Raw genomic sequence first — 26,089 nt, 5'->3', positions numbered from 1 at the left:
GGCCACGGACCGGGGGTTGACGACCCCTGCCTTAGAGAACAGAGGAGGAAAGTGAGGAGGAGGAGGCACAACTCCAATGAGGCAGGCTGTCCTCCAGCGGCCGACTTAACGGCAGCCATCCTATTGCATCACACCATAGAGCTCCACAGAAGCAGGGCGCTACTGACTCCCCGTTGACTTCCAAAAGTTCATTGGTGTGTGCTTTTTTCAACACATGTTTAGCAGACTGCAGTGTTGCTGTTTGAAATCTCTGTCTGAAGTGGATCAAACGTGGCCAGAACACCAGCCGCTTGGGCACCACGTGCTTGACAAGACATATGATGACCTGCCATGCAATGGGTGCCACAGGTACTTGCAACCAATCTGTTAGCTGTACACCACCTATTGATTTCACCAGGCAAATTTCGCTACCCCAGTTGCTGAACCATAAAAAAAATACTGTCCCAGCTATCCATATGCTCAGTGTCTAAATGCAAGCTTGACCAAATTGCTAGCACTACAACTGCTGCCTTTTTATCTGGTAGACTCTGCCCCCTTTCATGAATTTGTAGAATGTGCTGTACCAGAAATGTATTTTCACGTAAGGCCATTCCAGCTCTTTACCATCATGTGGAAGGCAATATTTTGGCCTTGTTGGACAGGGCGGCCAGCAGCAAGGTTCCACTTTAATGCTGACTTGTGGTCCAGCAGGCATGGTCAGAGACGTTAGATTTCCTTAATGGCGCACTGGGTAACTCTGCAGGCAGCTGTGAAGGATTCAGGACAGAGTTCAGTGCTGGAGCTTGTTAACTGCTTGCTGACAGCTGCACGAACATCTATGTTGGCAGAATGGCACGGACAGGCAAATGGGCGTACATGTACGTCCTTTTTAATTTGCCGCCTTGTGGTCACGTGCACGACCCTGCTGTGAGCTCCGTGATCGTGCCTGTGGGACCCACGGACTCGATGTCTGCTGGTGTCCCGCAATCGGGTCACAGAGCTGAAGAACGGGCAGATGTCAGTGTAAACACAACATCTCCCCGTTCTTCCTAGCGACAGATCACGGATAGTCTGCTTTCTCTCATTGGGAGCAGCGATCAGTGATGTGTCACTCGTAGCTACGCCCCCTAACAGTTAAAATCACTCCCTAGGACACACTTAACCCCTTCTTAGCCCCCTAGTGGTTAACCCCTTCACTGCCAGTCACATTTACCCAGTAACCAGTGCATTTTTATAGTACTAAATTTGAATGGTCCCAAAATAGCACCAAAAGTGTCCGATGTGTCCACCATAACGTCGCAGTCACGATAAAAATTCGCTGCTCGCCGTCATTACTAGTAAAAAAAAAAATGCCATAAAACTATCCTCTATGTCGTGGATGCTATAACTTTTGCACTAACCGTTCTATAAACGCTTATTGCGTATCGGCCTAAACTGAAGAATTTGTTTTTCATATATATATATTTTTTAGGGATATTTATTATAGCAAAAAGTTTAAAATATTGGGGATTTTTTTTTTAATTGTCGCTCTATTTTTGTTTATAGCGAAAAAAATAATTAAAAGTGATCAAATACCACCAAAAGAAAGCTCTATTTGTGGGAAAAAAAGGACGTCAATTTTGTTTGGGAGCCACATCGCACGACCGCACAATTGTCAGTTAAAAAGATGCAGTGCCGAATCGCACAAAGTGCTCTGGTCTTTGGCCAGCCAAATGGTCTGGGGCTGAAGTGGTCAAACCACCATGTCTCCAAAAATCTATCTACGCCACCCCTACCTCTTCTTTTTCCTCTTTGGCCTCTTCTGCAGAATTTTCCTCTAAAAGATGTCATGCAGTGCTTCAGTTGGTCTGTCTAGGGGACAGGAGCCACACCAGGGCAGAGATTCTGTCAGCTCTTTAGGGGCAAGCTCAGAGGTGGTTGACGCCATGACAGCTTGAGCCAGGGGTGGTTGTATGCAAAAATGGCACCAACCTTCTCTTCATCCAACCAATAGGGACACTTGACACATGTTCCATGCTTGGAACATGTCCTGAATTTTGTGGTGCATCGTTTCTTGAACAGGTATCCAGGCTTACAAGATCTTCTGAGGCAGGCCAGAAAAGTCTGTGGCCAATTCCATACAATGCCAGTGCTCAGCTGGCTGACATTTAATTGGAATTCAACCTGCCCACTAGGGATGGGCTATCATTTGAGTCGAACATGAGTTTGACTCGAACATTGCCTGTTCGCTGAACAGCGAACAATTTGGCGTGTTCGTGGAAAATTCGAAAAGCCATGGAACACCCTTTAAAAGTCTATGGGAGAAATCAAAAGTGCAAATTATAAAGGTCAGTATGCAAGTTATTGTCATAAAAAGTGTTTGGGGACCTGGGTCCTGCCCCAGGGGACATGCATCAATGCAAAAAAAGTTTTAAAAATTGCCATTTTTTTGGGAGTAGTGATTTTAATAATGCTTAAAGTGAAATATTCCTTTAAATTTCATACCTGGGGGGTGTCTATAGTATGCCTGTAAAGTAGCGCATGTTTCCTGTGCTTTGAAAAGTCCCTGCACAAAATGACATTTCTAAAGGGAAAAAAAGTATTTTAAAACTACTCACAGCCATAATGAATTCCCGGGTCCCGGCAATACAGATAAAAGTCATTAAAAAAACAGCATGGGTTCCCCCTTAGTCCATTACCAGGCCCTTGGGTCTGGTATGAATATTAAGGGGAACCCCAAACCAAAATTAAAAAAAAAAAATTCCATATCAGGCCCTTCAGGGTTTTTTTTTAAAATAGCATGGGGTTCCCTTCAAAAATCTATACCAGACCCTTGGTTACCCAATGACGTGTACGGGTGACCCCATCCCCAACCCGCGACGCGACAGAGGGTCGGGGTCACCTGTACACGTCGATGGGTAACCCCAGGCTTTCTCCTTGCGTCAGAGAGGGGGCGGGGTCACCGAGCATGTGATGGGTGGCCCCACCCTCAGCTATAAAAGAACTGTCACACCGAGAGAGCGCCATTCAGCCAGGCGCCTCCTATGAGGCGGTATCGTTCCTAGGGCGTGGGAGGGGGGTTTTCGGATCGCTTGACAACCGTTTTTAAAACTTTTTTGTATTGATACCTGTCCCCTGGCGCAGGACCCGGGGTCCCCAGACACTTTTTATGACAATAACTTGCATATTAGCTTTTAAAATTATCACATTTGATTTTTCATGTTCGTGTCCCATAGACTTTAAAGGTGTTCGCGTGTTCGAACACATTTTTTGCCTGTTCGCATGTTCTGCTGCGAACCGAATCGGGGGGTGTTTGGCTCATCCCTACTGCCCACCAACCGCCTCATTTGTGATATGCCCACCAGGTGGAACTCAACATTGGCAATGCTGCAGGGGCTGCACATGCAGCAGAGGGCCATCAATGAGTACCTGTGTGAGTATGGAACAAGGACAGGCTTGGGGGAGCTTGGCTTCTTTTTGCCATGCCAATGGCTGCTGATAAAGAATGCATGCACTGTCCTATCACAATTTAAGGAGGCCACAAGAATGATGAGCCGCGACAATGCATGCATTAATGGCACTGTCCCTCTAGTCTTCCTGCTGGAGCACACGCTTCATAGAATCATGAACAGGGCACTTGAGGCAGAACAGCAGGAGGAAGAGGAGGGAGTCCTTTCCTCTCAAGGCCCCCTTTGTACAGATACCATTCCTGTGGACCCGCCAAATACACAGGAGGAAGAGGAGGAGGATTGTGTCAGCATGGATGTAGAGGATAACATATAGCAGTCTTCAAGGGATGGTTTCCAGCCCCCAGAAACCCCAGGAGTAGTACGTGGCTGGGAGGAGGTAGTTCCTGACAATGTCATCCTTAGTGACCAGAGCACTCAGAATCTCATGCCTCCTCAAACTTACTCTGCATGGGCTCTCTGATTCTGCAAAGCCTGCAAAGGACTCGAGGATTTGTGGTATCAAGAATCATTACTGGCTGGCAACTCTTCTTGATCCATTTTACAAGGGTAACGTTGCAGAGCTCATCCTGTCTTTGCAGAGGGAGCAGAAGATGAAACGTCTTCAGGATGCCTTGAAGAAAAACATGTGTAACACCTTTCCAGACACTAGGAGGTTACCATTGACAACTTGTTTCTGAGGCTTTGTTTGGTCAGAGGAAGAGCTGTGGAGAAGGCGGCCAGCTGACCGATGCCTTTAAACAATTCTTTAGTCTTCAGCGCCCAGGTTTAAGCAACCAAGGGTTGCATCTGCATCAATTGGTGCAGGGTCATCTAGAGGCAAGAGGAGACTTGGAGACCTTTCCAACTGAGCATCCACTGGGTTACTGGTTTTTAGGATGAACCACTGGCCAGAACTTGCTCAATATGCAATCGAGCTACTTGCCTGTCCTTCATCCAGCGTGCTTTCTGAATGGACAGTCAGTGCTGCTGGAGGGTTTGTGATGGATAAAAGAGTGTGCCTGTCCACAGACTCTGTTGCCTATCCATTCATGAATCTTGATTATGCTAGCTTACAACAATATCTTTGGTTTAGGGCACCATCAACACCTAAGGCCCAATTTTTTTCCCCCTGTTTGACAGGTGTATGCAATTAAAAATGTTGTTCTAATTCTTAACAGCAGGGCCTGTTTCTGCCCCCAGCAAGAGTAACTGTGAGGGGTATATGACAAACTGTGGCCCCACTATAAATAAAGAGTCAGTGTCATTTTAAAATATATTTAAAATACATTTTTTTATTAGAGGTACCGTAAATAATAATGCATCTTAGCTTCCCCACTGACAGGACAGAGCTCTTCCCAACAATCGGTGGGTACCGGCGGTAATCCATTGGCCGGCACCTACTGATCAGCATCTGCAGTGTACCATCACAGTGGTACACAGCACAGACGGGTCACTTGTGGCACCTACCTTGGAGTGCCGAGTTACATACCTGGTACATGATCCAGTGCAGCAGAGCCTTAGTACATGTGATACGGTCGGCAAGCCAATAATAATGACCACCAGCATCAATCCCAGTTTCTGCAATTATATTCCCCAGTATCGGTGCCAGTTTAGAAAATAACAACTCACAGTATACATGGCAATCTCCATAATAATAACCACCAGCATCAGTGCCAATTTACAAATTAACAATCCACAGCATTGGTGTCAGCAGCAGCAATCATAGCCCCCAGCATCAGTGCCAGTTTCTACAATTTGATCCCCAGCATTGGGGCCAGTTTAAGAATCAGCAGCCAATTTAGGGCAATAATAACCCAAAGCATTCATGTCAGTTTCTGCAACAATAATCCCCAGCAATAGTGCTATCTTATGTAATAACCCCTAGTATTAATGGCAGTGTCTGTGATCATCACGTAAACTAGCTGGAGTAGTTAACTTTTTGGGGTGGTTGGTGAGGGGGTTAGGTAACTACTTGAGCTCTGAAAGATTTTACCCCCTTCATGACCTGTCCATTTTAGAACTGCTCTAATTTAACTGGTAATTGCGTGGTCATGCAATGCTGTACACAAACTAAATGTATATTATTATTTTTTTTCATACAAATAGAGTCTTTTATAGTGAGCTTTGCACAGCAGTGCGTTTTTTCTTTTTTGTTATATAAACCAAAATATATATATATATTTTACTTTCTGCTATAACATATCCAATAAAAAATATATATATATATATTTGTTAAAAAAAAATAAGTATATTAAGTGGTTTGCGTGAAAGCCTTAACGCCTACTAAACAATGGAATATATACTGGATTTTTTTTTTATATAAGAGCAATGGGGGCGATCAGTAACTTATAGTGGGACTGTGATAGTGACACTAACTGAGATTTTGAGGGAACTGACTAACTATCACTGACATCACCAGTGACACTAATACAGTAATTAGTGCTAATACTTTACACTGTCACTGTACTAATGACACTGGCTGGGAAGGGGTAATATCTAGGGGTGATCAAAGGGGTTAATTGTATATCTAACATGTGCAATGTGTGTACAGTGTGATTGTTTTGTTTATTTTTCCTGCTTTGTAGGGAGAAGAAACAAAGCAACCATTCCCTCTCTGGGCTGTGATTGGACACAGCCAATCAGCAGGTCCCAGCTGTGAATCATAGGCTGGGATCTGCTGACAGATTCTCGATGTGTCAAATCACAGGGGAGTTGACGGGTGAGGGCATGCACCCGAAACATTCAGCAATGTATGGGTACGCTGCCGTTCCTGTAGCTGCATACCCGTTGCAGTATATTTACTGCGGCCGGTCGGCAAGTGTGTTAATTACCAATGGTATTTGTAATATGAAGCATGAAGGGGGTTAATGTATTGCCACTGGTCACTAATGCATTACTGACCAGTGTCAGTTAATTAACCCATTTGTGCTGCATTAGTGGCAGTGGTGTCAGTGTTTTTAAACCCCATTCATGCTGCAGCATAAAGGGGTTAATGAACACTGATACTGGTGACACTAATGCAGCACAAAAGGGTTATTTACTGATGCTGGTCAGTAATGCATTAGTGACCAGTGTCAATACATCAATACAATATATGTCATTCTCCCCCCCCCCCACACAGTTAGACGATTCATCTGTAGATGTTCATGTGTTTACTTTTGATGCACTGCATTATTGGTTCCTCCTCTAGGTTGCACATACCGCACTGGCAGGAGGCTCTCCACGGTCCTTTCTCTTCCCGCCTCCCGACCGGCCTCTCGGTGACGTCACACATCGCCGGAACTCAGAAGCACCTGTCGGGCGGAGATTACTCTGATGCTCCGCCTGACAGGGAAGTGTAGGCCGGGTCCTTGGTTTGTCTCGGGTGCAGGAGCGTGCTCGGCACATCATTGCAGGTAGCTCTGCATTATTATGGAGCGGCTGATGGTAGTTAGTCACAGTTGCCCAGAAATGTTTTAGCAGCACACTGCCAGCACTTCACCTGCGCCCCCTTCCTACAGTAAATGGTTCTGCCCAGAGCATCTGCCCCTCCACCCCCCCGTACTGCCCTGCAGGCACCACTATGGATGGGTGAACGGTTTTGGCTGAGCGTAAGTTTGGCCTGAACATCCCCCATTCGGGTACTCGCCTAACACCCAAACTTTCTGGGCACTTAGTGGGATGTTCGCCCACCGGGCGCACAGTCGATAGATTGTTAAGGCTTCCCCGCTGACAGCTAAATAAAATAAAAATAATGGGGTCTGGTATGGATTTTAACCACTTCCCTACCAGTGCATTGTAAAATGACGCCAGCAGGAACACTCCCTCCCTCCTGAAGTCCATCTGAGTACCCAAGTACCCATTTCCAGCCCTTTAGACTAACCAAGTACCAATATGCAGCCCATCAGAGTATCTGCATCCCATGCCTCATAGAATATACTTTGGGATGTTTTTTTCCAAAATTGGGTCATTTTGTGGTTAATTCCACTGTCCTGGTGCTCCAGGACCTTCAAATGTGTGATAGGTAGGAATGAAATTAGATGTGTAATTTATGCTACTAGAATGCCTGATGGTGCTCCCTGCAAGTTGGCCAGGCTGTAAAAAAGTCTCACACATGTGGTATCGCCATACTCAGGAGGAGTAGCAGAATGTATTTTGAGGTGTAATTGGAAGTATGCATATGCTGTGTTTGTGAAATAACTTGTTATGACAATTTTGTGTAAAAAAAATCTTAATTTTCCCAAGAACTGTGAGAAAAAAAATTACAACTTCAAAGAACTCACCGTGCCTCTTACTAAATACCTTGCACTGTCTACTTTCCAAAAAGGAGTCATTTGGGGGGTATTTGTACTGTCCTGACATTTCAGGGCCTCAAGTACATTAGGCTTGTGTGATGCCATTACTGCTTAATGGCATCGCATGATAAATCACGCTGCAATCACTGCAAATCGCAATGCGCGATGCTGTCGCTCAAAAGAAGCTCCTGCTTTTCTCGCGATTTGCCACGATTTCGGATCGCTCAGGTGTTAATGAAGCCTTAGAAGAATAAAAATAAATAATAAATATATATTTTTCCTCCTAAATAACTTTTTTTTTTTTAAGTTTTATCACTTTATATACAACAAAACCAAACAAAAATAAAACAAGAACAAATACACAGAGATCACATAGCACAGCTGTTAACATACAGTTCCATAAGGATGACAAAGTAAGAAATGGCCTCAGAACAGATCACTTAAACAGCTAAAGATTTTTTAATCAGGCGAGTATTAAATGCCTATAAAAAAATTTGATTGGTTGCTATTAATAACATTAATATATTCCCTTTTTCTTAGTAAAAATGGTAGTATGTTGCAATACATACGATAATTGCTCAAAGTCTGGCACTTTACATTTATTTCCTGATCATTATCTCTTAAAGAAAATTGGTGGTGTATGGTTCAAATTTGGTCAGTAGATGACTGGTGATGGCAGACATTAAACAGTGTGTAATGATCTTCCAACCACTTAAACAGATGCACAGCACAAATGTACCTACTAATCACCAGGAACCGAGAAGGCTGCTGCTTGCTGAAGTTCCCATCTGACTGATCTTGAGCTGTCATAAATTGTCTGAAAGGGCCTATTAAAAATAATCATCATCAATGATGGTCAACCACATGAAACAAGCTTCACGGGTCCCTTTAGACTCCTATATTACCAGAAACAGATTCCAGTTCTTAAAGCATGCCATTTTTTTTTTGGTTTTGTTTTAGATGTCAGTCTTTTTATGCTTTCGGTATCCAACTGGGGAGCAGTATCTTTACTTTCTGTCCTGCAGACACAACAGGAAGTTAGAGGAAATACCCTCTTAGGCAGTTGTTACCAGAACAGGTGTCCTTATTGGAAAATGTCTCCTGTTGCTTAAGTTACAACTCAAAACAAAGAAAGTAAATCTACCAAGTGGGCACAGACAGAAAGGTTTATTCAAAGTTAGAGGGAGTAAAATCAGGCTCACTTGTGCATTGAAACCAATCAGCTTCAAACCTGTGCTTGTTCAATTAAAGCGGATCTCCACTCTAAAGTGAAGCCGCGCTGATCGGCACCCTCCCCCCCTCCGGTGTCACATTTGACACCTTTCAGGGGGGAGGGGGGTGCAGATACCTGTCTACAGACAGGTATCAATGATATCCAAAGCTAAAAAAAATGTCTGTAGATATACTTTACCTGGCCAGAAGGCAATCAGGGGATATTGCTGCCCCATTGTGCTCTAGGTCTTACCTCAATGTGTCTTCCTCTTTAAATGTGCCTGGTAGACTTGACAGGGAAATTGCTCATTGAGATCTATATAAGATATCTAATTTTCTATATAAAAATGAAATAGACAGTGCAAATCAGATTGAAGTGCGGTTTTGAAATCACACTGAAATAGCACCATTTCAAAGGCGCACCAGTGTGAACGGGGACTAATCCTATTTTAGGTGGCTGCTAAAGTTTGTATATGTTTTAAAAGAAAATTCCTAGTATATTTGCATTTCCCAGATATGTAGGTTCGTATTTTGTATGCATGCTAATTCTTACAATTAACATTTTAAGGTAATTAATAATACTGTAGTCAATTATAGATAATTACATAATGGAAACATTCTAAAAATATCAAGGGCCTGCTTAGAATTTTTAGATATTTTTCCTATGTGATGGTTTATTGGCCTTTTACCATGTTTAATATGTTTATTTCCTTGTCCTACAGGAACTTCCTAAATTTCTTGAAGATCTTGCAATCTCCGATGCTGATCTCCCTTGGAACCGGTCAAAGAATCGCTTTACAAACATAAAACCATGTATGTTGCTTAGTTCTAATATATTACATTTGCAGAGCATTTAATGACAGACGTCCAGTCATCAATACTTAGGAAAGTTACCATGGATTATACAAAAAATGCAGTAGCACATGCAAGAAACATAAAACAGCTGTATTTTTGCTTGCACATGATTGGATGATGGAAGTCAGCAGAGCTCCAAGCTCTTCTAAAGTCAGAATTTTTTTTTTTTTATAAAAAAGACCCTTCTGTGTGCACCAGCCCCCTAAGCCCCCCTAATACTTACCTGAGCCCCATCTGAACCTCATCTTGATCCAGCGATGTTGCTTGAGAGTCTCTAGGGCTCTTCCTCCTCATGGGCTGAGACAGCAGTGGGGTGCCATTGGCTCCTGCTGCTGTCAATCAAAGTCAGTTAGCCAATGAGGAGAGAGAGGGGGCAGGGCCAAGCCACAGCTCTGTGTCTGAATGGACACACAGAGCTGCAGCCAGGCCCAGATTTCCCACAAGGCCACTGAGGCCAGGCCTCGGGGCGGCAGGGCACCGAGGGGCGGCATCCGCTCGCTCCTTAAGTGATTGCGGCAATGTGTTCTGCCGCCCCCCCCCCCACATACCTCTCTCTACTGGCTCTGTCTTCAGGACTCTGTCCTCCCCCAGGCTGCCGAGTCTGTCTCCTGTGACTGTCCCTGCCACCGATGTACACAATGAGAGGGGTGAGCTGTGACAGGAGTTCTAGCACAGTGCTAGGACTCGTGTTTTGGAGGTGACAGAGGTGACAGGGTCAATAAAGAGAACATGTCACGTCCAATTGCTATCACACAGGGAATTGTTTTCTCCTGTGTGATAACTTTATTACCAAGTGAAAAAAAAATGTAGAAAAAAAATAAGAAATAATTAAATTATTAAAATTAAAAAGTAAAGAATAAGAAAAACAATATTAAAAATAATAGGAAAATTAGACAGAAATAAAAAAAGTAAACGACAAGCTACAAAATAAAAAATAATTAGAACTGTGCCACCCCTGCCATCCGGTTGCCATTCTCCGTTGATTGGGGGGGGGTGGTTCGGTTGGCGGGGAGGGGGGTGCATTGCGGAACCTGGCCTTGGGGTGGCAAATCCGGCCCTGGCTGCAGCTCGGCTCAGGTGCCCCCACAGTAAGATGCTTGCTGTGAGGGCACTCGGGAGGAGGGAGGGGCCAGGAGTGCTGGAGAGGGACCCGAGACGAGGAGGAACTGGTTGCTCAGTGCAAATCCACTTCACAGAGCAGGTAAGTATAACATGTTTGTTATTTTTAAATGAAAAAAAAAAGACAAGACTTCAATATCACTTTCACTTAATTCATCAAGTTAAAGGAAAATTCCATTAAAAAGTCAAAATGTTCTTGCAAAGTGAACTCCTTATTTGCTTTTATTGAATCAACCTTTTTTTTTTTATCATATGCTCAATTTTAATTGACCAAATTTGTTATAGGTTTAGTTCAAATTCAGCCTTGTGAACAGCATAGGATACTGAGTGCAGATAATTTCCAAATATTCTTAGGAGGCATTTCTAAATGTGGAGAACAACCACATAAAAGACCATTACTAAATATTATTTTCATCATTTGAAAGACATTGATTTGATTCATTGAAACTAGTAATTTCATAGTATTATACTTACATTAAAAATATGTTTTGAGATCTATTCACATCAGTGTCCCAGTGGAGTTTAGTAGAATGTGCAATGCTTTTGCATTTTTTTTCTTTTACTGAACGTTATTACACAGTATCCTCATCATGGGGCGAGCAGTGATGGATAACAAAGGCAAGTATATCTTTGTATGCAGTTTTTTTTTCTCCATAGCAGGGCTACAAATGTATAACTTTACACAAGCTGCTGTAATACAGCATGGAGATCTCATTTACTTAATGTAGATGGCACTGACGCAACCCTCACGCACCTTGATACTCTCATTGTAGATCTATTTTCTTAGAAAATTCAATCTTTGTTCTTTATTTTTTAACAAAACTACAGGGAGTTACTCTTGTGCACATATAGGTTTTAAACAGATTAAGAACCATTGCATTAGGCTTGTTTTATTCATGGTGAACATTCAGACATACCGTACCTTTCCTTCACTATAATGTGCTGTCAGCAGCCTTCAAGGTTATACTTTAGACATTGGATGATTAACCTCTTGGTCATGACCCACAAAAGTTCCAGTGCCATGCATAACAGATGTTTTATCATTGTTACATGTTTGCAAAGAGCACCATGTAGCCTGGTGGGCAAAGATATAAAATGATTTTAGATAGGAAAAAAAAGAAAAAAACATGCTAAAGGAGCAAGTTATATTGTTGCTGTTCTCAAACTGTGTTGCTATATAATCTGTAATTTGCTTTTATTAACACATTATAATTCCTCTTCAAGTTCAATACAGTTTTAAGGATGCAATGATTATTTTATTTTATTCATTAATTTGTATCTTTTGGTTAACCGCTTGCTGACCAGCCGCCATCATAATACTGTGGCAAGTTGGCACAGCTGCGCAAATCGCCGTAGGTGTACGTCGGCTGCTTTAAGAGCAATTGGGGGCGTCGCCGGAGCCCATGTGCATTGCTGTTGGCCGCGATGTCCACTAGCCACCCACGATCGCTCCTCAGAGAGCCAGAATGGGGATCTGTCAATGTAAACAGACAGATCCCCGTTCTGACAGGGGTGCAGAGAGTGATCTGCTGTTCCTAGTAATCAGGAAAAGCGATCTTTCTCTTCCTCTAGTCCAGGGGTCTCCAAACTATGACCCTCCAGTTGTTCAGGAACTACAATTCCCATCATGCCTAGTCATGTCTGTGAATGTCAGAATTTTACAATGCCTCATGGGATGTGTAGTTCCGCAACAGCTGGAGGGGCGGAGTTTGGAGATCCCTGCTCTAGTCAGTACACTCCCCCCACAGTTAAAAACACCTCCCTAGGGAACACTTAACCCCTTGATTGCCCCCTAGTGTTAACCATTCCCTGCCAGTGACAGTTATACAGTAATCAGTGGCTATTTTTAGCTCTGATCGCTGTATAAATGTCACTGGTACCAAAAAAGTGTCAAAAGTGCCCGATCTGTCCCCTGCAATGTCACAGTCCCGCTAAAAATCGCAGATCACTGCCATTACTAGTAAAAAATAAATAAGTAATAAAAATTTCATAAATCTATCCCCTAATTTGCAGACCCTATAACTTTTACGCAAACCAATCATTATACGCTTTTTGCGATTTTTTCACCAAAAATATGTAGAAGAATATATATTGGCCTAAACCAGGGGTAGACAACCTTGGCCCTACAGCTGTTTTGAAACTTGAAGTCCCATGATACATTGCAAGACCCTAACAATCACAGGCATGACTCCTAGAGGCAGAGGCATGATGGAATTTGGAGTTACACCACAGATGGGAGGGCTGAGGTTGCCTACCCCTGGCCTAAACTGATAAGGAATTCAAAAATATATTTTTGGGGTATATTTATTATAGCAAAAAGTAAAAAATATATATATATTTTCAAAATTGTTGGTTTCTGTTTTATTTATAGCCCAAAAAATAAAAAACACAGACATCAAAAGAGATCAAATACCACCAAAAGAAATCTCTCTTTGTGGAGAAAAAAAGGACATACATTTTGTTTGAGTACAACTTCACACAACCACATACTTGTCAGTTAACCACTTACGTACTGCCCGCTGTCATTTTATAGCAGTAGTTTGAAGAGGAATATCGTTGTTATGGCAGCAGATGGCTGCCATAACCCCGGTACCCCCTTGTTCAGCAGGCGGTCCTCTTCCAGATAAAAGTGGTCTCTGTGGCAAATTCACCACAAGATCACTTTTATCGGTGGTGGGAGAGGCCCCCCTCCCGCCATGCTCCAGTGGTCTCCGCCACTTACCAGAGCCGCCGGTAGCGGCGGAGACTATCGGGTCCTTTCCCCTGCTTGGCTGTCTGCCGAGTCAGGGAAAGACTGGCGTAAGCGACGTCAAACGTCACTTCTGCCCAATGCTCTTAAAGGAGAATTTTTTTATTTTTCTGCATTTTAGTGCAAATATAAGATCTGAGGTCTTTTTGACCCCAGACCTCATATTTAAGAGGTCCTGTCATGCTTTTATTCTATTACAAGGGATGTTTACAAAGGACAGTTAAAAAAAAAAAAGAAGAAAATGTCAATCGCCCTGTCCTGACGAGTTTGCACGCAGAAGCGAACGCATACACCCTAGATCTCCTCTGTAACTCAAAACTGGTAACCTATAGAAACGTCACCTATGGAGATTTATAAGGGTAAAAACTTGTCGCCATTCCACGAATGGGCGCAATTTTAAAGCGTGAAATGTTGAGTATCAATTTAACTAACTTTAAATGTTGTCTTATTTTTCTTAAATAAAGTGTATTTTTTCCCCCAAAAAAGTGCGATTGTAAGACCGCTGTGCAAATACAGTGTGACAGAAAGTATAGCAATGACCACCATTTAAATCTCTAGAGTGTTAGAAAAAATATATATAATGTTTGGGTGTTCTAAGTAATTTTCTAGCAAAAAAAAAAAAAATAGGCCTGGTCCTAAAGTGGTTAAAGTGACGCAGTGCCGTATCGCAAAAAAAATGGCCTGATCATTGAGGGGGCAAATCCTTCCGGTCCTTAAGTGGTAAACTTCATGGACTTGATGTTGTTTTACAGCTTATGAAATTATGTAAGTCTTAGCATTTACATTAAATGAGCAAATGTCAGGATAGATATACTTTTCAAGAACAAACTAAGACCCCGTACACACTATTAGATTTTCTGCAGATTTTTGTCTTCAGATTTACCAAAACCATATAATATCAGGTCAAAACTTAATGCCGCGTACACACGATCAGATTTTTTGTCGGGATAAACTGCTGTCCTGCATATACACTGTCACACCAAATTCAGACCGTCAAGAACACGGTGATGTACAACACTACGACGAGCCATGAAAAATTAAGTTCAATGCTTCCGAGCATGCGTTGACTTTATTCTGAGCATGCATATTTTTTTTTCATACAGACAAACAGAATTTCCGATTTTTTTCCCTCTGAAAAAAAGAGAACATGTTCTCTTTCTAAGTCAGTCGGAATTTCCGAAGGATAAACTACAATGGGGCACACACACGATGGGAATATCCGATGAAAAAATTCCGTCTGACTTTTTCCATCAGAAATTCTGGCTGTGTGTACGCGGCTTAAGAGTTTCAATTTGTATGCACTCAGGCAGGCCCTTGCCCTACATGATTTTTTAAAATCTGAAGACAAAACTCTGCAGAAAAATCGAAGGCCCTGTACACACGATCAGTCCAAACTGATGAAAACGGACTGAAGTTCAGTTTCATCGGTTCACCGATGAAGCTGACTGATGGTCTGATGTGCCTACACACCATCAGTTCAAAAACCGATCGAGCCCAACGTGGTGACGTAAAACACAAAAAAGTGCTGAGAAAAATGAAGTTCAATGCTTCCAAGCATGCGTCGACTTGATTCTGAGCATGTGCGGGTCTGGAACCGATGCTTTTGCGTACTAACCATCAGTTTTGACCTATCGGTTACCAGTCTATCAGTTCAATTTTAAAGCAAGTTCTAAATTTCTGGACTGAAGGATAACAGACTGATGGGGCCCACACACGGTCAGTTTGGACCTATGAAACTGAACTTCAGTCCGTTTTCATCAGTTTGGACTGATCGTGTGTACAGGGCCTAATAGTGTGTATGGGGCTTAAGGTCTGTAACGACAAGACAGTATCCATTTTGCTGCCAGGGTAATTTTAACAATATCTGTTGTTGCACTACAGACTTCTAATTGAATGTGACTGATATCAAAAAAATGATTGGGCCAAAACAACTTGTTATCAAGCTATGCTTTCCTCTATCGCCACAACTTGAGCTTCCTCTGATACAAAGAAAATGAGTGATGTCTGATTGCGGATAGGCAGCAGCATTATTTGCATTTAGCAGAAGAATTTGCTAGGGCAAGTAGAAAGGCATAACATCACACACACATTTCTGTATTCCACTACCAAATAGTAAAAAGTTAATATTGGTAGAGATTTCATTTAAGTTATGCAAATGACTTTGACTTGGTGGAAAAGGGGTGATTTTATTGTGGACATATTTATGACATCTAAAATCCAAGCGCAGTCATTTTTTTTGTCAAAGTAATCACTCTAAATGCAAAAATGTGTATCCACCCAATAATCAGCCAATGGAAAAAAAATATATGTTGACATCATAGAACAAGTTTTGTATAGTAAAATATACCTCTGTGTCTACTCTGTCACCAGTTCTGCCATGATGTAGGAATCCACACAATGTTTTTTTTTTTTTTTTTTTTTTTACAAAGAAATTGTAAAAGACAATCTGCCAGTCACTGTCCAATGCTCAAGAGAATTCTTCCTCCTCCAACAACCTTAACATGACAATATGCTGCAGAGTGGTGAAGGGAAACATACAGAGAATGTATTAATACAAACTTGTACTTGTAGTCTAATAGAGCTGAACTCTCTTTCTGTCATGGTGATCCAGTGGCTTTAATACTTAACTCAGTAACAGCAAAACCAAAACTCAAATTAGCATGTATGCATTGTTTGTCTTCTAATACAAGTTATACTTTTCCTCTTACAACTGCTGTGTGATCTTGAAATGACCCTTGTAATGTTCCAAGGCAGAGTGTCTGAGTAATTCTGCACCCAAGCTTTTATATGCAGGTGCAAGAAATAGTAGACTTAGTAGTGTCTTAGCTTTGTAATGTGACCCAAGAAACCAACCTCTTTAACATTCTTTTCTTGACAGCCGTCCCGGGTCCCTTCTGTCCCCTCAGTGCAGGAGAGGGTGAAAAGTGTTAAACTTGCATATCCTAAGTTCATTTACTTAGGAACATGGCAAGAAGATACAATTAGAAGTGGATAATATTATTCTGTTGAGTTATTTGCAATTTCATTGTTCTTTCACTATTATTCATAGTATGACTTGGATCTCTAAATGACTATACCACCCCCCATAAAACAAAATGTACATTTTATATGTTAAGTAGATGAGCAAACACTTATATAAAAGTGATGCTCCAATCAGATTTTCTTTATAGTTTAGTGGCGAGTAGGGATAAGCGAACATGCCTGGATTTCGTTTAATTAAACCCATGATAAAGTCTGAAAATTGTAAACTTAGTACTCAGTGGGGGTTGAAAATGGGGTATGAATCCTAAAAAAATTATTCTGGCTATTTTCAGGGATATATTAGGAAAGGAATTTTTAAACAAAGGGTGAGCAAAGCTTTTTAAGAATGACTAGAGATGCATTTTTTTCTGCAATATTTGCAATAATTGTAATGCATATTCTTAGTTTAGAGCACCATTAACACACAAGGCCCAATTTTTAATAGCAGGGCCTGTCCCTGCGCCCAACAAGAGTAACTGTGAGGGGTTACAGTATTCTGGCACCACCAACACCCAATGCACAATTTTTCTGCACCTGTTTGACCTGGGCATGTAATTCCATTTTTTTAAATAATATTTAACAGCAGCCTGTTCCTGCACCCAACAAGAGTAACTGTGAGTGGTTACAGTGTTCTGGCACCACCAATACCCAAGGCGCAGATTTTTTGCACCTGTTTGTCTGGGGCATGTAAATAACATTTTTGAAATAATATTTAACAGCAGGGCCCGTTTCTGCACCCAACAAGAGAAACTGCGAGGAGTTACAATATGCAATATGCACCAAAAATAAGGCCAAATTTTTCTGCACCTGTTTGACTGGGGCATGCAATTAAAATTTTTGAAATAATATTTAACAGTGGGCCCATTCCTGCGCCCAACAAAAGTAACTGTGAGGGGTTACATTGTTCTGGCACCACTAACACCCAAGGCCCAATTTTTCTGCACCTGTTTCACTGGGGTATGTAATTACAATTTTTGAAATAATATTTAACAGCAGGGCCTATTCCTGCATCCAACAAGAGTAACTGTCAGGGGTCCATCCTCATGACCCAGTAACCCAGTAGATGCCCTCTTGGAAAGGTCTCCATAATTATGATCGATAATAATTCTGCTGGATTCTCCGTGCATGATAATGGGGCTACAGAAGGAGTAACTGTGGACAAGGAGGAGGTGGAATAGGCCGCTTTGGCAGCTGCATTGGAAGGCAGAGGATGAGGAGGATGAGGAGGGTAACCTGCCGCAACGCCACCTGCGCCCCTCTAAATGTTGCGCCCAGGGCAAAAACCCCCTGCCCCCCTCATGCTACGCCACTGGTTCTGGTGACCATTGTAATTGAGAATGGAATGATATAAAATCAAACAATTTAACAATTTCAAAAGAAGGAAAAGAGTGAAATCTTTTTCCAGTGACAGCTGTCAATTTTTGAATTCCTTTCACTTCCTGTTGTGTCTCTAGGTCAGGAATTATAAGGATATCCCCCAATGGGATGCAAAAACTTTACTGACAGGGGTTTCTCTATTGAAAAATGTTATGGCTTTAAATGTACTTTGAGCTGGCTGACATCTATTTCTTAACTGTTCAGTTTTTAAAGGATTTTTTCTTGGATCTGAGAAATAGAACACTGATAATGAATGAAACAAATCATAAACCTTTTTTCATAACAATGACACTATAGTGTATGGACACTGCTGCATGCAATATCCCTTAACCGTAAATAATAGATATTTTTATTTCTTATACTGACTTTAATTTATTAGAAATAGCTTGGACTAGTTTTATGTACATGCTAGAATAACGTGAATTGCTCTTTTGTTTCACAGATAACAATAACCGTGTAAAACTAATCGCGGATGCTGGTGTGCCAGGCTCAGATTACATCAACGCGAGCTATGTGTCTGTAAGTATAAAAATACTTTATGGTAAACCACTCTGGTTAAGGAAGCAAGTCTAAAACCACAGTTCAAACATCCTTAATACTCTTGGCATGCAGAAACCTTTGAATCATTACTCATGTTCTTCTGGCACAGTAATTACATTCTTGTTACATTTTTATTAAAAGCAATCCCAAATTAAAGAAAAAAAAAAGCTTCTTAAAGAAATTAACCTACTAATTGCACAAGGGCGCATACATTCAAGTAAAGCTGTCTAATTATGGAAGAGGGAGAAAAGTCTATATAGAGAAGACTCCATTTAATAACACTTACTAGAAATATATGTTTGGGACAAGAGAGCCCTTGGCTAATGTAAGGCATGGCAAGAAATTCTTTGGGGCAGATCCACAAAGATCTGCACCCGTGCAGCGTATCTGAGATACGCTACCCCACCGTAACTTATTTGGGTTTGGTTTGAATCCAGAAAGAATTTGCGCCGTAAGTTACAGCGGCGTAATCTATCTCTCGCGGCGTAAGGGAGCGGGATTCAAATGCGGCGAGTAGGGGGCGTGTTTCATTTAAATGAAGCGCGTCCCTGCGCCGACTGAACTGCGCATGCCCCGTCCGTCAAAACTCCCAGGGTGCATTGCTCCAAATGACGTCGCAAGGACGTCAGTGTTTTCAACGTGAACGTAAATGGCGTCCAGCCCCATTCACGGACGACTTACGCAAACGACGTAGAATATTCAAAATTATACGCGGGAACGACGGCCATACTTAACATTGAGTACGCCACCAAATAGCAGCTTTAACTATACGCCGGAAAAAGCCGAAAAAAAACAACGTAACAAAATGCGACGGCCGCTCGTACGTTCGTGGATCGTCGGAAATAGCTAATTTGCATACTCGACGCGGAAAACATCTGAAACGCCACCCAGCGGCCGCCGGAAAATTGCATCTTAGATCCGGCGGCGTACTAAGGCGTACGCCTGTCGGATCTAACACAGATGCCGTCGTATCTGTTTGGTGGATACCAAAAAAAAATACGACGCGCAAAATTTGAAATTACGCAGCGTATTAACAGATACGCCGGTGTAATTTCTTTGAGGATCTGCCCCTTTGTGTCTTAGGACTCAGATATTATTTTTACACATTTCTCCTACTATAGACAGATGAGAGAGCAAAGTAGACGGGCCTGTTAGAATGCAATTTTAGAATAACAACTTAAAGAGGAACTGCAGTCTGCTCACATAGTTTGTAATAAAAACATATTTGCCATTCGCAAGCTTCCCTCCAACCACTTTGCATATTTTATATATACTGTGATTCTGTACTTGCCAAATATACTGCAGAAATCTCCCTCCACTGCATCCATTTTAACTGTGGGCAGCTGTAGCTGTAGCTGCTGCCTGTTCACTTCCTGGATTTACACAGGCACACACCTCCAGCTCTGCAGCTCTATTTGGCCCTCTTATGACTCATCCCCCTATCTAGTTGTACTATCCAAAGTTAAAACAACAAGGGCAGAAGATTTATTAGATGTAAAGTTGAAAAAATGACTGAAGGTTAAGCAAGTGCAAGACTGTTACAATGTATTCAGAGTTTGGCATATAACAATACATGTCATTTCAGGGGTATATTTGTCCTAATGAATTCATTGCTACACAAGGACCGCTGGCTGGAACTGTGGGGGATTTTTGGAGAATGGTTTGGGAAACGCGTGCAAAAACTGTAGTCATGCTAACACAGTGCTTCGAAAAAGGCAGAGTAAGTTTAAAAATATTTCAAGGGGATATATATATATATATATATATATATATATATATATATATATATATATGTGTGTGTGTGTGTGTATATATATATATATAAATATATATATATATATATATATTTGTTACAGTTTATATTAATTCGGCACTCTTTCTACAGATCAGATGTCATCAGTACTGGCCAGAGGACAACAAACCAGTGACAGTTTTTGGGGATATTGTGATCACTAAAGTTGTTGAAGATGTTCAAATTGACTGGACTATTAGAGACCTTAAAGTGGAAAGGGTAATGAACTCACTATTCTTACTTCCAATGCATTCTCAAAATTTGAGAACCAATTCCAACAGAAAAAGTCAGATGGGGCCCAAAAGCTCACATTAAACTTTTCTTGTCGGAAATTCTGATCGTGTGTACTGTATGCAGCATTACATGTAAGAAGAGATTATTGTAGGAGCTAAAGGTACAATGTACTGTAGGTGAGAAAAATGCTATTTCTCTCACTCACTTATATATTTTTTTTCTGACTTTTACTTATTGTACTCCCTTATTTGCTTTACTGCAGCATGGAGATTTTATGATGGTTCGTCAATGTAATTTCACCTCCTGGCCAGAACATGGAGTTCCAGAAAACACTACTGCTTTAATTCATTTTGTAAAGATGGTTAGAGGAAGCAGACCTCACGAAAATACACCAACAATCGTACATTGCAGGTACATTATGATTATACTACAGACTAACAAGATCAACAATAGTAAGGAATTCTAAGGAATATTCAGAAAAAAATGCAAATACTTATCATATTAGATCTTTACAAAAAAATGAGTATACAGTGCATTTCTAGTATTTTTTTAAACATTCATGCTTAGTGAATTACTTACTTGAATCAAAAAAGGGCTGGCAACTCGGATGCTCTTGAATAAAAGTACTTTATTGGTTACATGGTTACGCGGTACAGGCTATATGCTGACGCGTTTTTGCTAAGAAGCCTTCATCAAAGCATCCGAGTTGCCAGCCCTTTTTGATTCAAGTATTGTATTTATGGGGCCTGAACGTCCTGGCTAGATCATAGTTTGTGGATTTCTATATTGGTAGTGGAGCTGGGGTAACATTTTGTTTCCTTTGTAAATTACTTAGTTTGAGGCAGGGGTTTATAACATCCACAACTAATTACTGACTTACTTCATCTTTTGGGTCCTCAATGTCCGGATCTTTTTGCTATAGTTTTTGCACTGTTTATGCCCAGCTTGGAGATTTGGGGGCTTCTCTTATATGTTTATAAAAAACCCTGGCAAGGCAGTAGGTCTCCCTCATAATTGCCAAAGCAGGCCTCTGAAGTCAACAATCTCAACTCCAGAACCTTGCAGAAAATAGTGAGGTCCCACCATCCACTTTTTCAAAGTGTATCTGATAAGACACAAAAACTCACCTTTTCATAGGTGTTTTGGAGTCACGGGGGTTTGGGGACCTCTGATTATGTTATTTTGGTAAGTAATATTTTAAGGATCTACAATATGAAAGGCCACTAATGCCGCGTGCACACAACTGTTTTTCCTGTCATGCAAAAAACAAAGTTTTTCTCGACGTGATTCGTCGTGATTCCTCTCAAGCCTGCCTTGCATACACACGTTCATGAAAAAAAAAACGCTCAAGCAAAGCGCAGTGACGTACAACACGTACGACAGTACTATAAAGGGGAAGTTCCATTCGAATGGCGCCACCCTTTGGGACGCTTTTGCTCATTTCTGAGCATGCATGTTTTTTTTCCCTCGGAAAAGCATACACACGATCGGTTTTCGTGATGAGAAAAAGAACAGCGGGAAAAACGAAGAGAAAAAATAGAGCAGGTTCTAATTTTTTTGCGGGCAGTTTTCTCGTTAACAAAAACTGCTATGAAGAAATAAAGAAATCTTCAAAGCCAAGAAACATAATTTTTCTATGGCGATTAACAGCGCCCTAAACCGCCCCCGCGAACTCTTCAAGATGGTCACCCAGACCATGAATCCAGGATGTCTTGAAGTCCCCAACTCAGACACCCAAGAGTTCTGTAATGAACTATCGGATTTCTTCATCAACAAAATTGAAAGAATCCGGGAAAGCATCTTGCAAAACAATACCCCCCTCAACCCCACCGTCAATCAACCACAAAACACCCACAGAAACGCTCTACAATCAACAAAGTTCACTCTGGAACCGATCTCCATCGATACCACAAAAAATATCATTGGTGCACATCGCCCAATGATATCATCCCCACCAAACTGCTGAAGGAATGTGCCGACATCCTGGCACCACCCATCACACAGCTTATAAACCAGTCATTTAAGGAAGGCACAGTGCCATCCCTGTTGAAAGAGGGCACAATCCAGCCCATCTTGAAAAAACCTAACCTGGATCCCAAGGACCCAACTCACCGCCGTCCCATAACAGGCCTAAATGTTCTCTCCAAGATAATGGAGAAAGTAGTGGTACAACAGCTGCAACAGCATCTAGATACCCACAATCTACTGGATCCATTACAATCAGGCTTCCGTCCCGGACACGGGACAGAAACGGCCTTACTCAAAATATGGGACGATGCCCTCGAGGCCGCAGACGAAGGAGAATCTTGTCTCCTGGTTCTGCTGGACCTAAGCGCAGCCTTTGACACGGTAGACCACAAACTGTTACTGATGCGACTAGCCAAGGTAGCAGAAGTCGCAGAAGGTGATTTACCATGGTTTTCTTCCTTTCTTGAAAACCGATCACAAACAGTTAAATTGGGTTCTTTCACGTCAGAAAAGCGCACGGTGTCATGTGGAGTCCCCCAAGGATCCCCCCTGTCACCGGTGCTTTTCAACATCTATCTTCGCCCTCTCTTTGATATTATCAGTAGCCAAGAACTACTCTATCACTCTTATGCAGACGATACGCAACTGTATTTTCGCATCTGCAACAAAAAGGATCATCATCCCAGTTTAGAGAAATGTCTCTCTTTGATAGAAAACTGGATGACAAAGAGTTATCTTAAACTCAACAGTTCAAAAACAGAACTCTTTATGTTTCACGCCAGCCGAAAGAGTCAACTGGCAACAACCTGGACACCCCCGCCCATTCTGGGCCAAATCATCACCCCTAGCTCCAAAGTCAAAAGTCTCGGGGTCATCTTTGACACCTTCATGACAATGGACGCACAAATAGGGTCAGTAGTCAGCAGAGCGCACCATCTGTTGCGCCTACTACGCAGACTTATTCCATTTATCCCCAAAGAAGACGTAGCAGTCGTGGTGGGAACAATCGTGAATTCCAGACTGGACTATGCTAACGCCCTGTACCTCGGACTCCCAAAGTACCAAATCTCCCGTCTGCAAGTCGTTCAGAATACGGCCGCCAGACTGGTGACTGGGAAAAAAAAATGGGAATCAATCTCACCTTCGTTGAGAACCCTTCACTGGCTGCCAGTAAAAGACAGAATTGCATTTAAAGCACTCTGTCTGACACATAAGTGCATCCATGGGAAGGCTCCGCAATATCTTTGCGACAAGATAGAACCTCACAATTCGAATCGCGTTCTGCGATCCACCGACCAAAATCTGGTCAGGGTACCAAAAACCAAATACAAGTCCAAAGGAGAAAGAAGGTTTGCTTTTCAGGGTCCTAGACTATGGGACGCTTTACCAACCAGCATTCGGTTGGAGGAAAACCACCTGACTTTCAGAAGACAGATCAAAACTCTGCTCTTTTGATGTCATGAGACACGAACAACTAGCGCCCAGAAGCGATTCAGTTCGCATGCGCCGCGCTTTATAAGTTTTTCATTCATTCATTCATTCAAGCATACACACGACCGGTTTTCATGACCAAACTAAAAAATGGCAGTTTTATCGTCATAAAAAATGGTCGTGTGTACGCGGCATAAGGCTTTGTGAGCACTGGTATGCAGGTGTATGGATGGTTCCATTGTTGCTAGGCAGCTTTTGCAGTTGGCAGATCTCACTATGCAATATCATAAGTCTGTAAACCATGAAGATACAGGTTACAAACACAGTAAGCATGTGCTTTTCCCATGCAGAGCAAAGTGACAGAGTGACTTTATTGTTGGCACCTGCAGCAACACATACTCACCTTCCCTTCACTTCCCTGCTGCTTCATTCACTGCTAGGAGTGAAAAAAAATACATGGTTCTTTTAGGTATAAGAGAGCCTCTAATTTCCTCTCCTCCCCCCCACATCTGTACTTTGCAGTTGTCTGCTCTGGCACCAAACACTGTCATATGGGGATAAGGAAAAGGTCCTCAACCCCGTGTTAGCTCCAACAACTTAGAGCTTATACAAAGCTTTTTTCTCCAAACTCCCAGTAGCAAATGGAACAGCAGGAGAATAGAGCAGTGGGGAAGGAAAGTATAATTTGCTGCAGCTTTAAAATGAGCCCAATGACAAATGTGCCTCCTCATTCAATACATGAATTTGGTTTTCCAACTCTAAAAATCATTTTAGAAAGCATGGAACTTTTATCAATGAACTAATAATATTGTTAATATTTTAGTGCGGGAGTTGGACGAGCAGGATTGTTTATTGCACTGGATCATTTAATCCAACACATTAACCATCATGATTTTGTGGATATTTATGGCCTTGTAGCGGAGCTTAGAAGTGAAAGAATGTGTATGGTACAAAATTTGGTAAGCAAAGACAAGAATTTTGCTCTTATCTACCTCGTTTTACTTTTGTTATATTAGTATGTAAATGCACAATCTAAAAATGTAAAAAATACTTATACAGAAAAAATGTAAGTGACTGTAACTCATCACCATGTAAAACAGTGCATTCAGTTTAAAATATAAATGAAAGATAAAACATATGTGTGTAGAGATAAAAAAAACGTTATAAATACAATTTTCCCATTCCCTCGGTTTCGTCTGTTATCAGCTGTTTAAGAGCTGGGGGGTTGGAGAAGCAACAGTATGCTGAGCTTCCCAGTGAAGTGCTCTTTGGGGGGGGGGGGTAGGGCGAATATCTGGAAAAGTCTCATCATTGGAGGAGATCAGGCTGAGTTCCCAGTAGAGCTAGAGAACTGACCACAGTGTGTTCTCCTGTTTAGTGTGGTTAGTTTTTAATAGGAAAGCAGAGGGGCTGGCAGGTACACCATTGATTTCACACAAAGGAAGCACTACAAAGAGAACAGGATACTTTTGCCTACAAGTACATGGTACAGCAGACTCATATCAGGAATATCAAGTGTTGGCGTAAAAAACACTTTAAACTGTATAGTGGAATTTATCATCCATGGCACACCGAAAAGTAGTGTGGAGAAGTAGCATTTCTATGGATTCATTTGCCATTAAGTCTTAGTTTTATTAAAAAATGTGAGCCCAGACTGTCATGGAAACACCAACTTGGGATCTTGCACGCACTGTACTCCTGGACTGAGCTTCATTAACACATGATTACATAAGAGCTGCTCAGTCCAACAGGAAGAGGTCCACTGCCATGGAGAAAGAACCTATGGCATTATTGGACCAGCCTGAAGACTGCAGGATAAAGGTATGTATAGAAGGAGCTTTTTAAGATCCAAAAAACACTTTAGGGGGTGGTGATTAGCTTAAGTTCTGCTTTAAAGTCATAGGGCTAGATTCAGATAGGTGAGCGGATCATTTACGTTACGCCCCTGCAAGTTTTTCAGGCAAGTGCTTTATTCACAAAGCACTTGCCTGTAAAGTTGCGGCGGCGTATCGTAAATCCCCCGGCGGAATTCAAATTCGGCGGGTAGGGGGCGTGTATCATTTAAAAGAAGCGCGCCCCCGCGCCGACCAAACTGCGCATACGCCGTCCC

General features: G+C 41.9%; 1 protein-coding gene across 1 annotated transcript in view; it reads left to right on the top strand.

The window, feature by feature from the left end:
* The window catches only part of PTPRQ (protein tyrosine phosphatase receptor type Q), a 326,169-nt gene that overhangs the window by 270,320 nt on the left and 29,760 nt on the right, over positions 1-26,089 (top strand). Inside the window, exons 41-46 of the mRNA XM_040341603.1 lie at positions 9,616-9,706; positions 18,457-18,533; positions 20,140-20,274; positions 20,440-20,565; positions 20,843-20,991; positions 24,803-24,938. Coding sequence (XP_040197537.1) covers positions 9,616-9,706; positions 18,457-18,533; positions 20,140-20,274; positions 20,440-20,565; positions 20,843-20,991; positions 24,803-24,938 — 714 coding nt within the window. The remainder of the gene's footprint in view (positions 1-9,615; positions 9,707-18,456; positions 18,534-20,139; positions 20,275-20,439; positions 20,566-20,842; positions 20,992-24,802; positions 24,939-26,089) is intronic.

Source organism: Rana temporaria, chromosome 3 (genome assembly GCF_905171775.1).
Source record: "Rana temporaria chromosome 3, aRanTem1.1, whole genome shotgun sequence".
Taxonomy (NCBI): Eukaryota; Metazoa; Chordata; class Amphibia; order Anura; family Ranidae; genus Rana; species Rana temporaria.
This window is presented reverse-complemented; position numbering and strand designations above follow the sequence as displayed.